We start from the raw sequence: 15,023 nt of genomic DNA on the forward strand, positions 1-15,023 counted from the left end.
AGTCGTATCTCGCTGTAGGGTGACTCCGGCCTAATAGGCGTGATTGGTTTTAACTCACCAAAGCGGCTTGTCAGCAAAATACCGACTGTGGGGATGAAGGCACAGGTTGAGGTGTGGAACGAGCCGACTTCTTATCCTTTCCAGCCTTATCCGTGGAATCACTCTTTAGAGTATCCACTTCCACTTTTATTGCTACTGCCGCGAGCAGGCAACATTAGCTCCTCCAGTGGGTGCGAAACAGGGTCATTTGGGGATGACATGGTAGCGTACCAACAAATCCACTGGTCTGTGCTTATATAGCACTGGATATTAGAGGCAATTTCTCTTTTTTTTTTTATTTCTCTCCCGTAAGTAATCCTCACTTCCGAACCCGTGTATTATTGCGGCCGCTGTGAACTGCGTCACCGCATTCCCACACAGCCCGGAAGTATACCCAACCACTTCTGGGCGGTCTAGCGGCCTATTCACCTTCGCATCCCCAAACTGCAGCGCCCGGACCCCGGACTGGAGACCGCCACTACTGTGGCCTTTCAGGTAAGGCATTTACATCACGTCCGCTTACCTCCTGCTTCTATTAGGGGTACCGCCAACGGGAGAACTGTGCCCCTTGGAATAGAATCCTCCGGCGGCACTGCTGTAGTATGAGACAGGATGGGCTCGGCTATCACTCCGCTCAGAGGAGGGGGGAGCTATAAAACACCATTCCCTCGACCCTGGTGCTGGAGCCACTGCCGCTCTATAAGAAACTGTACAGGCGGCAATCCAGCCCAGGCATCCTCTTAGGCTTCTTTCACACTTGCGTCGTTTGGAATCCGTCGCAATGCATCGTTTTGGGGAAAAAACGCATCCTGCAAATGTGCCCGCAGGATGCGTTTTTTTCCCATAGACTTGTATTGCCAACGGGTCGCGACGTATGGCCATACGTCGCGTCCGTCGTGCACTGGATGCATTGTGTTTTGGCGGACCATCGGCACGAAGAAAACATTCATGGAACGTTTTTTCGTACGTCGGGTCCGCCATTTCCTACCACGCATGCGCGGCTGGAACTCTGCCCCCTCCTCCCCGGGACTTTACAATGGGCAGCGGATGCGTTGAAAAACTGCATCCGCTGCCCACGTTGTGCCAAATTTTCACAACGTGTGTCGGTACGTTGCGCCGACGCTTAGTGATGCACCCGTATCGAAGCAAGTGTGAAATAAGCCTTAGGGTATGTGCACACGCTGCGGATTTTGCTGAGGATCCGCAGCATTTCCGCAGCTGCGGATCCGCAGCAGTTTCCCATGACTTTACAGTAGAATGTAAACCTATGGAAAACCAAATCCGCAGTGCACATGCTGCGGAAAAAAATGCGCGGAAACGCTGCGGTTTATTTTCCGCAGCATGTCAATTCTTTGTGCGGATTCCGCTGCGGATTTCAACCTGCTCCAATAGAAATCTGCAGGTTAAAATCCGCAGAGAAAACCGCAAAAGAAACCGCAATAAATCCGCATTAAAATCCGCAGCGGTTTTTCACTGTGGATTTTGCAAACCCGCTGTGGAAAATTCCGCAATGGAATCCGCAGCGTGTGCACTTAGCCTTAGGCTATGTGCACACGTAGGAAATGTGAAAAATCAATGCGAAAAATCAATGCGAAAAAAAAAAAAAGCTGTGCACATGGTGCAGAAAAATCTGCGCAGAAACGCTGCAGAACTGCACAAAAGAAGCGACGTGCACTTCTTTGAAATCTGCAGCGTTTCTGCGCAGATTTTTCTGCACCATGTGCACAGCTTTTTTTTTTCACATTGATTTACATTGTACTGTAAATCACAGTGCAGTTCTGCACCAATTCTGCACTAAATCTGCATCGTGTGCACATAGCCTGAAGATTTGACTAAGGGTATGTTCACACACAGCGTCCTGTCCCTGCGGGTTCTCCCGCAGCGGATTTGATAAATCTGCAGGGCAAACCGTTGCGGTTATCCCTGCAGATTTATCGCGGTTTGTCCTGCGGGTTCCGCTGCGGGATTTTACCCCTACTATTGATGCTGCATATGCAGCAATATGCAGCATCAATAGTAATGTTAAAAATAATAAAATAATGATATACTCACCCTCTGACGTCCCGATCTCCTCGGCGCTGCAGGCGGCGGTCCGGTTCCAAAGATGCTGTGCGAGAAGGACCTTCGTGATGTCACGGTCATGTGACCGCGACGTCACCGCAGGTCATGGTCGCATAGCAAACCTGAGACCGGACGGCCGCGTGCAGCGCTGAGACTTCAGAGGTGAGTATATCATGATTTTTTATTTTATTTATTTATTTTTTACTCAAATATGGTTCCCGGGGCCTGGAGGAGAGTCTCCTCTCCTCCACCCCGGGTATAACCCGCACATTATCCGCTTACTTCCCGCATGGTGGGCACAGCCCCATGCGGGAAGTAAGTGGATCAATGCATTTCTATGGGTGCAGAATCGCTGCGATTCTGCACAAAGAAGTGACATGCTGCGGGTTGTAAACCGCTGCGTTCCAGCGTGGTTTTTCCCGCAGTATGTGCACAGCGGTTTGCGGTTTCCATAGGGTTTACATGTTACTGTAAACGCTGTGGAAACTGCTGCGGACCTGCAGCTGCAAAATCGCCACGGTTCTGCGGTAAAAACCACAATGTGTGAACATGGCCTTAGAGTACAATCTCTGCAGGTTCCCTTCTAGGAACAGGAAACCAAGTGAGGAGCGAGGAGGGGGCCGCCCCTTTTATCTCTCTGTAGGTTTCCTGTTCCTAGGGGCGGATCCCCTCTCTCAGCGGGTGCTGTCGTGGCGCAGAGAAAAAAATGTAGCATGCTGCCTTACATCAGTGTAATAAGTCCTATGTAAATCACTGCTCAAGAGTTCTGTCAGATTTCCAATAAAGGAAACCGTTTCCACTTGAATATACCCTCTGTAAATGTCCACTTCAAATCATGGTCAGCCGATCACCTCGTGTCCAGTGTCACTTACTTGTCAAATGAAACCAGCGGTTCTTCCTTCTGGCGCTCATCACCCTTCGAAAAAAAGAAATAAATGAGGTGAAGCACGTCACGGTGTAAAAACAGATTATACAGAGCACTGTGGCTCGGGAGACATTGGTCTTCCTAGGCACATATATAACATCTATCCCAATTATAACCCTAAATTAGCTATTTTAGTTCTACAACACCTGTCACTTCCACATGAAGAGGAGGGGCGCCTATAACATTTCCCGTGTCAGGTACCATCACTGCAATGATCTGAGTGTAGACATTTTCCATGTAACATCCACATCAGCTGCCGTATCCAACAAGTGATCCCTGATCAGTGTCACAGCCACGTCTGCTCATCTCCAAGAATTAGATTTACAATTATGGCAGTGAACCATGATCTCATCACACAGCAGCAGAATAATGCCCATGCAGAGAAATAGCTCCCTTAGGCCGGGGCCATACAGGCGTGTGGCCTCATCTGCAAGAGAACTGGATTGATTATTACGGTAATGACACTCTGATCAAACTCTGATCCAAGTGACAGCTTAGTGTGTTCTGATTCATTCAGATGAAAGAATCAAAGCACAGATGAGAACACAAGTCCTCCACTGTATAATTCCTTGGAAATTGGACTGCACTCTGATGTCATCCGTGTGCAGTCCAATCATTTCCATGCAACCATGCACTTTAATGAGCATGTGCTATCAGATTTGCACTGCAAACCACAGCATGCTGCAATTGTTATCGTGCCGAATCATCCACATGCTGCACAAAATATCGGTTTGGAATCCACACAAACTGACCAGAGCTGTGGATCTTAAATCAAAGCAAGTCAATATATGTGGCACATTGGTAATGAAGGAATTGTCCTATTAAGTTTAGGACCCCACTTTTTGTTGATTTCCTATGGAACAACAGCAACATGGCCAAGTACTAATCAATAGAAAAAAAAAAACTTAAAGCGACTGTCACACCCCCGTGTGTGACGCCGATCCAGCGATGTCTTCACTGGTAACCAGGGTAAATATCGGGTTACTAAGCGCAGGGCTGCGCTTAGTAACCCGATGTTTACCCTTGTTACCGTTGTAAATGTAAAAAAAAAAAAAAAAAAAACACTACATACTTACATTCCCGGTGTCTGGTCATGTCCCTCGCCGTCAGCTTCCCGCACTGACTGGTGAGCGCCGGCCGGCCGTAAAGCACGCTGTGCAGCAGTGACGTCACCGCTGTGCTTTGCGGTCGGCGCTCAGTCAGTGCGGGAAGCTGAAGGCAAGGGACATGACCAGACACCGGGAATGTAAGTATGTAGTGTTTTTTTTTTTTTTACATTTACAACGGTAACCAGGGTAAACATCGGGTTACTAAGCGCGGCCCTGCGCTTAGTAACCCAATGTTTACCCTGGTTACCCGGGGCTTCGGGATCTCTGGTCGCTGGAGAGCTGTCTGTGTGACAGCTCTCCAGCGACCAAACAGCGACGCTGCAGCGATCGACATCGTTGTCGGTATCGCTGCAGCGTCGCTTTAGTGTGACGGTACCTTAAAAGAGCCACCTTGTGCAGCAGTAATGCAGCATTCTGACAAGGTGGCTCTTTTAGTTATTGGTGCAGTCAAAGAATAAAGCGTTTTATAATTTTGCAAAAATACCTGTCTTTAGTCCCGGAGGCAGGTCTTAACCCCCCTGCTGCACACGCCACGCTGCCGTCACTCAAGGCTTTTTCGGCGCCAGTGCCGCCCCCTCCACGCTGTTTTCTAGTCAAATCCGGCGCCTGCGCTGTTTTGTTCTGCCTGGGGCAGGCGCAGTGAGCGCTGCCCGTCTGACATCAGATGCAGTCTCGAAGACTGCGCCTGTGCGGCCGCCCTGCCTTATGCACAGTGCGAGGCTGGGATTCACAGGCAGGGCGGCCGCACAGGCGCAGTCTTCGAGACTGCATCTGATGTCAGACGGGCAGCGCTCACTGCGCCTGCCCCAGGCAGAACAAAACAGCGCAGGCGCCGGATTTGACTAGAAAACAGCGCGAAGGGGGCGGCGCCCAGCGCCGAAGAAGCCTTGACTGGCAGCTGTGTGGCGTGTGCAGCAGGGGGGTTAAGACCTGCCTCCACGACTAAAGACAGGTATTTTTGCGAAATTATAAAAACAGGATTTTTGGTTGCTTACCGTAAAATCTGTTTCTTGAAGCCTCCATTGGGGGACACAGGAACCATGGGTGTATGCTGCTGCCACTAGGAGGCTGACACTATGCAAATAAAAAAGTTAGCTCCTCCTCTGCAGTGTACACCCCACCGACTGGCATTATACTCTTCAGTTAGTGAGAAAGCAGTAGGAGATAATGAAACAAGGTTGAAAAACCATAACCACAAACTTGAGAACTGTAACGTGAGAACAGTCATAGAACAGATAACAACAGAAAACATTGGGAGGGAGCTGTGTCCCCCAATGGAGGCTTCAAGAAACAGATTTTACGGTAAGCAACCAAAAATCCTGTTTTCTTTATCGCCTCTCATTGGGGGACACAGGAACCATGGGACGTCCCAAAGCAGTCCCAAGGGCGGGAAAACAGACTTCCATCAGGTCAGAGGACTCACCACTGCCGCCTGCAGGATCCTTCTGCCTAGGCTGGCGTCCGCCGATGCGTAGGTATGGACCTTGTAAAATTTGGCGAACGTGTGGATGGAAGACCAAGTTGCCGCTTTGCAAAGCTGTAGGGCGGAAGCCCTGTGGTGCACCGCCCAGGAGGCGCCGACTGCCCGGGTAGAGTGAGCCTTAATCCCAGGAGGGGGCACTCTGTTCTTGACCCGGTAAGCCTCCAAAATTGCCGTACTGATCCAGCGAGCAATAGTCGCTTTAGAAGCCGGCTGGCCTCTGCGCGTGCCATCAGGAATGACGAAAAATGAATCCGTCTTCCGGAAAGAGGATGTTCTATCCAGATAAATCCTCACTGCCCTGACTAGGTCCAGCTTGTTCAACGATCGCTCCAGAGGATGAGTCGGAGCTGGACAAAAGGAAGGTAGAACGATGTCCTCGTTGAGGTGGAAGGTGGAAACCACCTTAGGAAGAAAAGAAGGTGGAGGTCGGAAGACCACCTTGTCCTGGTGAATGACCAAAAACGGAGGGCGGCAAGACAGTGCCGCCAGCTCGGAAACGCGGCGAATGGACGTGATGGCCACAAGAAAGGCCACCTTCCAAGATAAAACTGATAGAGGAATCTCCCTAAGAGGTTCAAAGGGAGAAACCTTCAAAACGTCCAGTACCAGGTTTAGGTCCCATGCCTCCACAGGGGCCCTGTACGGCGGGACGGCGTGGGCTACCCCCTGAAAGAAGGTCTTAATCTGTGGCCGAGAGGCCAAGGTCTTCTGAAAGAGGATGGAAAGCGCAGAGACCTGACCCTTCAGGGAACTAAGAGCCAGGCCCGAATCCAGTCCTGCCTGAAGGAAGGCCAAAAGAGAAGGCAGGGAAAAAACCATAGGCGGCACGCGGTTGGACTCGCACCAACAGAAGTAGGCCTTCCAGGTGCGGTAGTAGATCCTGGAAGACGAAGGCTTCCGAGCCTGAATCATGGTGTGAATCACCCGGTCCGAAAGGCCGGACGCTCTTAGAACCGCGGTCTCAACAGCCACGCCGTTAAACTGAGCGACCGAGAATTCGGGTGGCAGATCGGACCCTGGGACAGCAGATCGGGCCTGTCTGGAAGGCACCAGGGAGCGTCCGCGAGAAGGTTGACGAGCTCCGCGAACCAAGCTCTCCTGGGCCAATCCGGGGCGATCAGGATGACCGGCACCCCTTCCGCTTTGATCTTCTTCAACAGTTTGGGAAGTAATGGAAGGGGTGGGAACAGATAGGGCAGCTCGAACTGTGACCAAGGAATGGCCAGAGCATCGACGCCCACTGCGAGAGGATCGCGTGACCTGGAGACGAATTGTGGAACCTTCCTGTTGATCCGAGACGCCGTGAGATCCACATCCGGAGTTTCCCATCGAAGACAAATCTGATGGAAGACCTCCGGATGCAGGGACCATTCCCCTGCCGCGAGACCCTCGCGGCTGAGGAAGTCGGCGGCCCAGTTTTCTACGCCGGGGATATGCACCGCGGATATCACCGGAACCGTTGCCTCTGCCCAAAGGAGGATCTTGGACACCTCGGCAAGGGCCAAGGAGCTCCGAGTCCCCCCCTGATGGTTGACATATGCCACAGCCGTGGCATTGTCCGTCTGGATCCGGACTGGAAGGCCCCTGAGGATCCTTTCCCAATGGCGGAGGGACAGAAAGATGGCCCGAATTTCGAGGACGTTGATCGGCAGCGCGGACTCCTGCAGCAACCAACGGCCCTGAACCGTCAGGTGGCGAAAAACCGCACCCCAGCCGATCAGGCTGGCATCCGTTGTCACCACCTGCCAGTGAACCGGAAGGAAGGACCTGCCCTGGGAGATGAGAGGAGACGTCAGCCACCAGTTGAGAGACCGCTTGACCCGAAAGGAGAGTCTGATCGGCCGATCCAGGGAGAAGACCGACCTGTCCCACTGAGACAGAATGGCTTGCTGAAGGGGTCGAGAATGGAATTGGGCGAAGGGAATCGCTTCCAAGGTAGCTACCATCCTCCCCAGAACCTTCATGGCCGATCGGAGGGAGGGAGGCCGAGGACCCTGGAGCAAGAGAATGTCCCGACAAAGGGTGGATCTCTTGTCCTTGGGAAGGAAGACTCTGGACTGACGAGTGTCGAAGAGCATGCCCAGAAAGATGATGCGCTGAGAAGGAATAAGGCAGGACTTCTTCCGGTTGACCAGCCATCCGAAACGGGATAAGGTGTCGAGAACAATGGACAAGCTTTCGTGGGCCTGAGCAAAGGACGGAGGCTTGATGAGGATGTCGTCGAGGTATGGAAACAGAACCAAGCCTCTGACTCTCAAAATGGCCATCAGCGCCGCCATGATTTTCGTGAACACCCTTGGCGCGGTTGCGAGACCGAACGGCAGGGCGACGAACTGAAAATGATCTTGTTGCACTGCGAAGCGCAGGAAACGGTGATGTCCGGGAAATATTGGAACATGTAGGTAGGCGTCCTGGATATCTATAGAGCATAGAAATTCCTGAGCCTCCATGGAAGCAATTACTGAACGAAGGGATTCCATCCTGAAGTGTCTCAGGCGAACCCTCCTGTTCAACAATTTGAGGTCCAGAATGGGACGAACCTTGCCGTCTTTTTTCGGTACCACAAAGAGGTTCGAGTAGAAACCCGTGTACCGTTCCTTTTCTGGGACGGGAACGATTACCCCGGATTTGAGCAGAGAAGCGATGGCTGCGAAGAAGCCCGGAACCAAAGCGGGATCTTTTGGAGGACGAGATTGGAAGAAACGATCTCTGGGTCGGGAGGCGAACTCTATTTTGTATCCCGAAGACACCACTTCCCTGACCCATGCATCCTCTACTGCGGAAATCCAGACGTCCCTGAAACGGAGAAGACGGCCCCCCAACCTGGGAGTTGGGCTGGAGTCTTGCCGAGAGTCATGCGGAAGTGGATCTTCCAGTCCTGGGCCTGGACGATCTACCCTGGGAATAGCGAGGACGCCAGGACGGAGTGGGCCTGAAGGACACCGCCTTCTTCTCTTGACGTGCCTGTGGCCTCTGTTGCTGCTGGGAAAAGGAGTTTGATGCAGCGAAGCGACGAAAAGGCCGGAACGAGCGAAACTGCCGTCTAGGAGGAGGGCGACGAGGTTTAGCCTGGGGGAGAAGGGAACTTGTGCCCCCAGTGGCGTCCTTAATGATCTGGTCCAGCTGGGAACCAAAGAGACGAGAGCCCTGGAAGGGCAGACTAGTGAGGGACTTTTTGGAGGACAAGTCCGCCTGCCAGGCCTTGAGCCAAACGGTCCGGCGGATGGCAACGGCATTGCTGGAAGCCTGAGCCGCACAAGAGGCGACATCCAGGGAGGCGGAAACCAGGTATTCACCAGCGTGGGAAATCTGGTTGGCAAGTTCCGCTAATTGCGCGGGAGGAGCCCCGTCCAGGATACCTCGCCGCAGATCCTTGGCCCATTTTGAGATGGATTTTGAGGCCCAAGTGGAAGCAAAGGCCGGGCATAGCGCTGCTGAAGCCGCTTCGAAGGCAGATTTTGCGAAGGATTCTATAACTCTGTCGTTAGAATCCTTCAGAGACGCTCCGCCGGACAGTGGGAGCACCGTGTTGGTGGACAGCCTGGACACAGGTGGATCCACCGAGGGAGAGACCGTCCAATTGGCGGTAAGATCTGGTGAAAAAGGATATAACACCCCCAGGCGTTTTCCCCTCTGAAAACGTCTGGTCGGATTCTCTCTCTCTCTGGCCAGGATTTCCTCGAATTCAGGATGAGGGGCAAAAAATTTTGAAGGTGGTTTGGCCCGTCTAAACGAAACCGCCTGATCTGCGGGTTCCGTAGAGGGATCCTTAATGCCACAGGTTTGGTTTATAGCCCGAATGAGGTTCTGGACCGACTCACTCATGGTGGCGATTTGGCTAGGATCCAACTCCGACATCTCCTCTGAGGGCGCATCCGATAAAGCCTCGCCTGACTCAGGGGAGGAGGAACGGTGCGACACCAACCGCGGGGGAGGGCCGTGCGGCGAGATGGAACGCGAAGAGGACTCAGACCGACGTTCCTGTCTGGACCTTTTGTGGCTAATCAAGGAGGGCTCGGGCGGCGGTTCCTGCGACCCGCTGGCCACTGCAGGGGTCTGCAGGGGTAACCGATCCAGCGCGGACACCAGGGTTTGAGACACCCGTGTTAAATCGGCCACCGATTGTGACAGAGAAGCGGCCCAGCCTGGGATGGGGGGGATCACTCTCGGGCGGAACAGCCGGGGGATCCTGGGCGGTGGGAGCAATCGGGTTGCTGCAGGACTGACACAGCGGGGAGGACTGACCTGAGGGAAGTTTGCTGTTACAGGACGAACATGCAAAGTACGTGACTAAGGTAGTAGATGAAGAAGAAGTAGGGGGGCGAGAGCGGCCCCCTTTAGAGGAAGACATTTTGAGGGACCCTGAAGATGCCAGTTGGTTAGGGGACAGTGGGCAGAGGGGGGTGTCAGACTGCAGTGCAGCTACTCACGGACCCGGTCCTGGAAGATGTCCCACTTGTCCTTGGTGGAGAAATCCCCTGGTGCTGAGCTCACAGAAGATGCGGGCGAAGGAGCGTGGCGCGCTGCGTGAGGCACTGCAAGGGCTGCTGCTGTGGTGTGAAGCGATGCTCACACCAGACGAGTGTCCCACGAGGAAGGGGGCGGAGCTAGACGCAGAGGCGCCAGTGGGCAGGTCATAGTATGTCGGGCGGGAAAAAAGCCCGCCCGCAGAAGCGGAAGAGACAGATCCGAAGACCGGAAGTAGGCCCCGGCCGAAGCCGGGGCTTAAATTGGGAACCGGCGGCCGGGAAACGAGCCGCGGCGCCGGTATAGAGCGCCGGAGCTATGCGCCGCGACGGGAGGCTGGCGGCACAGGCGCCGCAGCCTGGTAGGCTGCGCCGCTGAAGGGCGCCGCAGATCCACCTCCTGCGGCGCCGGAGCAATGCGCCGCGACGGGAGGCTGGCGGCACAGGCGCCGCAGCCTGCGCTGAAGGGCGCCGCAGATCCACCTCCTGCGGCGCCGGAGCAATGCGCTGCAGCGATAAGCAGCGCGATAGACTGCAGGGCTGCTGCGCTGAGGACTGTGCCCAGTGAAAAACCGCAGCGCTGATAGTGCGCCGCGGAAAGGAGCGAACAGCAGCCAAGAGCTGTCAAGAAAGAAGGTGCTGGTCACGGGTGAGAGCGCTGCGGCCAGAAAACAGGCGCCGCAGCCTGCTCAGAATGGGGAAAATGCTGGAGCTCCAGGATCACCGATAAAATATCGACCGCGCCGCAAGGTTACAGGCGATGACCGGGTAAGAGAGGGTCACCGTCTGGGAGCCCTTAACAAGAATCCCCCCCCTAACAAGGATCTGGGATGGGATAGGGGAAATACTCACCTAAAAAACATCCCACGCCGTACTAACCTTAAAAGAGGGTGAGACATCCAGGGCTGATGGACGTCCTCGTCTCCTCCAACCGACAGGCTCTGGTGGGCGAGTGGGTGGGGGACGGAGCCAGGACCGGACTTCTGAGCACGCTGGTGTGCCAGGATCTTGGTCCTGGTGAGGGATCTGTGAGGATACGGGGTGGCAGTACACACCGTACTCATAGTCCGCTTGTGGGAATACAGGTGTGACTGTTCACCCTGTATCCCTCCGAGGAAAACTGAAAGAAAACGACGCACATTGAGGTAGATAAGGGTCTAATGAAAGACCCGTGTCCACCTCCTACTGACACTAAGCTAAACTGAAGAGTATAATGCCAGTCGGTGGGGTGTACACTGCAGAGGAGGAGCTAACTTTTTTATTTGCATAGTGTCAGCCTCCTAGTGGCAGCAGCATACACCCATGGTTCCTGTGTCCCCCAATGAGAGGCGATAAAGAAACGCTTTATTTCTGCTTTAACTGCACCAATAACTAAAAGAGCCACCTTGTCAGAATGCTGCATTACAGCTGCACAACGTGGCTATTTTAGTTTCTAAGGGCTGGAGGGGGTCACAGAGTTGCTTTAATGAAGTTTAAAATGGCCAAAAGAAAAAAAAATAATAATAAGTATATCATCAACTCACATAGCATTTCTACGACTTGCTTGCTGGTCTTTGCATAACCCAGCCTCATATGACAATGATGTCTCATGACCACTGCAGCCAATCACAGGCTGCAGTGGCCACATGAGACAAGACATCCCAGAGGCCTAATTCTAGAGCAGCAGAGTTCTCAGTAATGAGAATATAGACAGGTTGAAATGTAAGACAGCCGTGCCTATTCTTATTTCAGCGGATCTACTAGAACCTGGAGAGCCCCACTTGCAGCAGGTGGGAAAAGCCGACCATACTCCAGAACCAAGAGTTCCAGTGTTCTGCTGGCTGACAATAAATGCCAGTTATTTCTATGCAATGGGCCAAACACCAGATTGGAGCACAACTGGAATAAAACAAGTGTTATTGGAACTATTTTCTGCCTATACTTCCCATATTATCCAACATGGTTTATAGAGGGGATATCCCAAGACAAAGCTAGGACTGGACTTACAGAGAGGCGAGACCCGGCTCGGGCACGTGCTACCGTCTCCTTCTCCTTTTCTGACACTTGTCTCTGGATAGCTTGGAAATGGTTCAGTGCAGCGGAGAAATCATTCATAAGACGCTCCTTCTGCAGTTTCTGCTGACGCTGTAAGAAAGGGACATCACATAGCGACCCATACCGATAATGAAATGCAGGCTTTCAATTGAATGGGAGCAGAGCCGCACAGATCCGTCCTGCACTATGGTGGCATATGGGGACAGCTTATTGGTGGAGCGTCGGACCCCACTGATCTGATATTGGTGGCCTATCCCAAGGACAGGTAATCAGTATCAAGTACTTTTTAACTAAAAAAAAGTGCAACAGATGGAGAGAAATCTGATGGCATTGGGTGGGTTTTCCATTCATCTGCTTTGGTGAGATATTTGGCATGATCATAAAATACAAGGTATTGGTTATACTGAAATTTTACGAAAATTAATACGGTACCTGTTCTGTGGGAGACAATGGTGTTGGAACAAATGAAAGATTTTTCAGATAAGTGTTGGTTTCCTTGGCCAAAACATTAGTGGAGTGCTGAATCTGTTGGCTGCACACAGGGAAAATAATGGGTTAAACTACAAGACATCAGGAAAGGGCTGCGCACGTTCTTTGGTATCGATCAGCGCTACGGTGCAGAACTTACAGGTTCTGTTGGAGTTTACTAGAATCTTCACTGGTTCCAAGCTGGTTCAGCAAGGTCCGAATCTGAGCAGCTACAGGGTTAACGAGAACGAGAGGAGAAAATCAGGTAGGAGAAGCTGCAGCGCCATGGCACCTCAACCACAGGTTAGCGGACACGTCCCCCCCCCCCCCCCCCATTTTCAATGGACAAAGGGTGGGGTAGAAAAGAAAAAGAAAAGGACTATTTTCAGACTGAGACCACTCCTCTATCTAGACTCACAAGTTCTCCACCGATCACCAATATCTGGAGGGCGGACGTCACATGACTGCTGCGGCACCAATCAGCTGCAGCCTTCACATTACATCCAGTGGAGCCAGCAGTCACGTGGTGCCTGCTCAAGATTTTCATGCGCCAAGATTGGTGGGGGATACAGTGTGGAGGGGCAGCGCCAGCCCAAAATGTTAGTATATGATTTCCCCCCAAACCCTCCCCCCCCCCGGGCTCATTGAGAAAACCTCTATAAAGCAATTAGTACAAACTAGATAGGATGCAGCCACCTCCCGATGAGCGAGAGATTGCAACCAGTCCTCCATACCCCAAATACCGTACACGCATTCGGCATATATTTGATCTGATCGGTGTCAGCCCCCATGTACGGCCATATATTGTGTGAAGCCATGGGCTGCTACCGGGAAGGTGAACACGAATGTACGCGGTGAGGACAGACACACCACAATTATACACTGGACTTTTTTGGGGGGTCCCCAACGCTCCAAAAAACAAGAAGACCCTGGTGCTCTGTGGGCACGGTGCCCATTCACCATCCCTGTGTTACTAGCAGATAGAATTGTTACCGGTAGGAATGTGTGCAGCTGATGGAGTACCCGCCACCATACGGACCAGGGCAGGGCAGGGTGGGCGCTCACAGAAATGGTTTTACTGAGGGTCGGGTGTAAAATATATATATTAAATTGTTCGTGTAAATACTGTATGACATACAGATGTTAAAGAGACAGAAATATGGATGGTACGCAGAGGGAAGAAAAAAAAAGGCAGACATGGTGTGAACCTGCCGTAGAGGAGCATGGCACTGTAGAGCCCACTGTGCCACCTCGGTCACAAACTCAGACCTGGGCTCCCACATCAGCCACCTGGAGGTCAGCATGGCTCCCCTCCCCTGGTCCACCTCTAGCTGCAGGACGGTGGCCATGGCTGATGACAGGAGCAGTAGCATCACTGTGTATTATGTGTATAGTGGCTGGCCACACAGGCACCGCCAGCCCTCATAGCGCCCGATGACAGCTCGGAAGACAACCGATGGCCGAATGCCAGCCCTGCTCACTGTTGTTGCTGATCCTCTGGACGTTGCCGCTGCAGGCCTGGATGATGCTGTTGAAGTCTCGCCCCCTGGCCGTGCTTTGTGGCCACTGGCCCGACATGATGCCGTCCGTTTGGCCTGGTTCTTCTTACTGTGGGTACTGTGCCGGCAACAGGAACACTGCGCAGTCGCACAACAACGCCCGAGGATTAGATGACGTCAGGTGGAGGCGTGGCGATTCAGCTTTCAAGCTTGGAGGCGACGCGCAGTGGGCGTGGCTATTTATGACTGGCTCCTCGTCCAGACACTGCACGCGTCACGCTGGGGACCCTGCTGATAATGGCCAGTCACAGTGTCAGGCACGCCCCCACTATCCTGTACCTACCTAGTTTACTACATGAGGGAACCTTTTCTCCCCTACCTTCAGCCAGTTTCGCCAGCAGGGGGCCACACTCCTGGCTGCCTCCATGGCATAGTGCTCTTTTTTTATCGAAGATGGGACCCTGTTGTGGCTACATGGCGCATGGTCACATCTGGATTTTAGGGTCTTAGGGTGCTTGGGTGTCCACTGTCCGAATTTACGGCGCTTTGGATGGAGCGGAAACCTTGCTCCGCCCAAAGAGCCGCGCCCCTTCTGTACACGCGTGGTGATCCGGATGCGTTCATTGCACACATCCGGAATCTCCGCACCCCATACATAGGGCCCTGTAATTTACCTTGCGGCGACGGAGCATCGCCGCAAGGTAAACAGACATGCTGCATTCTAAAAACATACCTCCCAACTTTTGAAGATGGTAAAGAAGGACAAAGTTTGCGGCGCTCAACGCGCGCCGCGGCAAATTTTAGGCCACGCCTCTGACCACACCCATTCATAACTAGTCACACCCATATCCACGTCCCAACCACACCCATTTAGCACTGCTGATCACACTGTTTCATAAAGAACAATTATAAACAAAAAATATGGCCACACAGTGCTCC

At 52.8% G+C, this 15,023-nt stretch overlaps 1 protein-coding gene across 1 annotated transcript in view; it reads right to left on the minus strand.

Moving 5' to 3' along the window:
• The window catches only part of STX12 (syntaxin 12), a 30,032-nt gene extending 15,759 nt beyond the window's left edge, over positions 1–14,273 (minus strand). The window contains exons 1-5 of the mRNA XM_069756787.1: positions 14,067–14,273; positions 12,746–12,815; positions 12,550–12,649; positions 12,070–12,207; positions 2,973–3,016 (exon numbers count right to left, since the gene is read on the minus strand). Coding sequence (XP_069612888.1) covers positions 2,973–3,016; positions 12,070–12,207; positions 12,550–12,649; positions 12,746–12,815; positions 14,067–14,163 — 449 coding nt within the window. The 5' untranslated portion in view covers positions 14,164–14,273. The remainder of the gene's footprint in view (positions 1–2,972; positions 3,017–12,069; positions 12,208–12,549; positions 12,650–12,745; positions 12,816–14,066) is intronic.
• Between the last annotated feature and the right edge of the window lie 750 nt (positions 14,274–15,023).

Source organism: Ranitomeya imitator, chromosome 3, assembly GCF_032444005.1.
Source record: "Ranitomeya imitator isolate aRanImi1 chromosome 3, aRanImi1.pri, whole genome shotgun sequence".
NCBI lineage: Eukaryota > Metazoa > Chordata > Amphibia > Anura > Dendrobatidae > Ranitomeya > Ranitomeya imitator.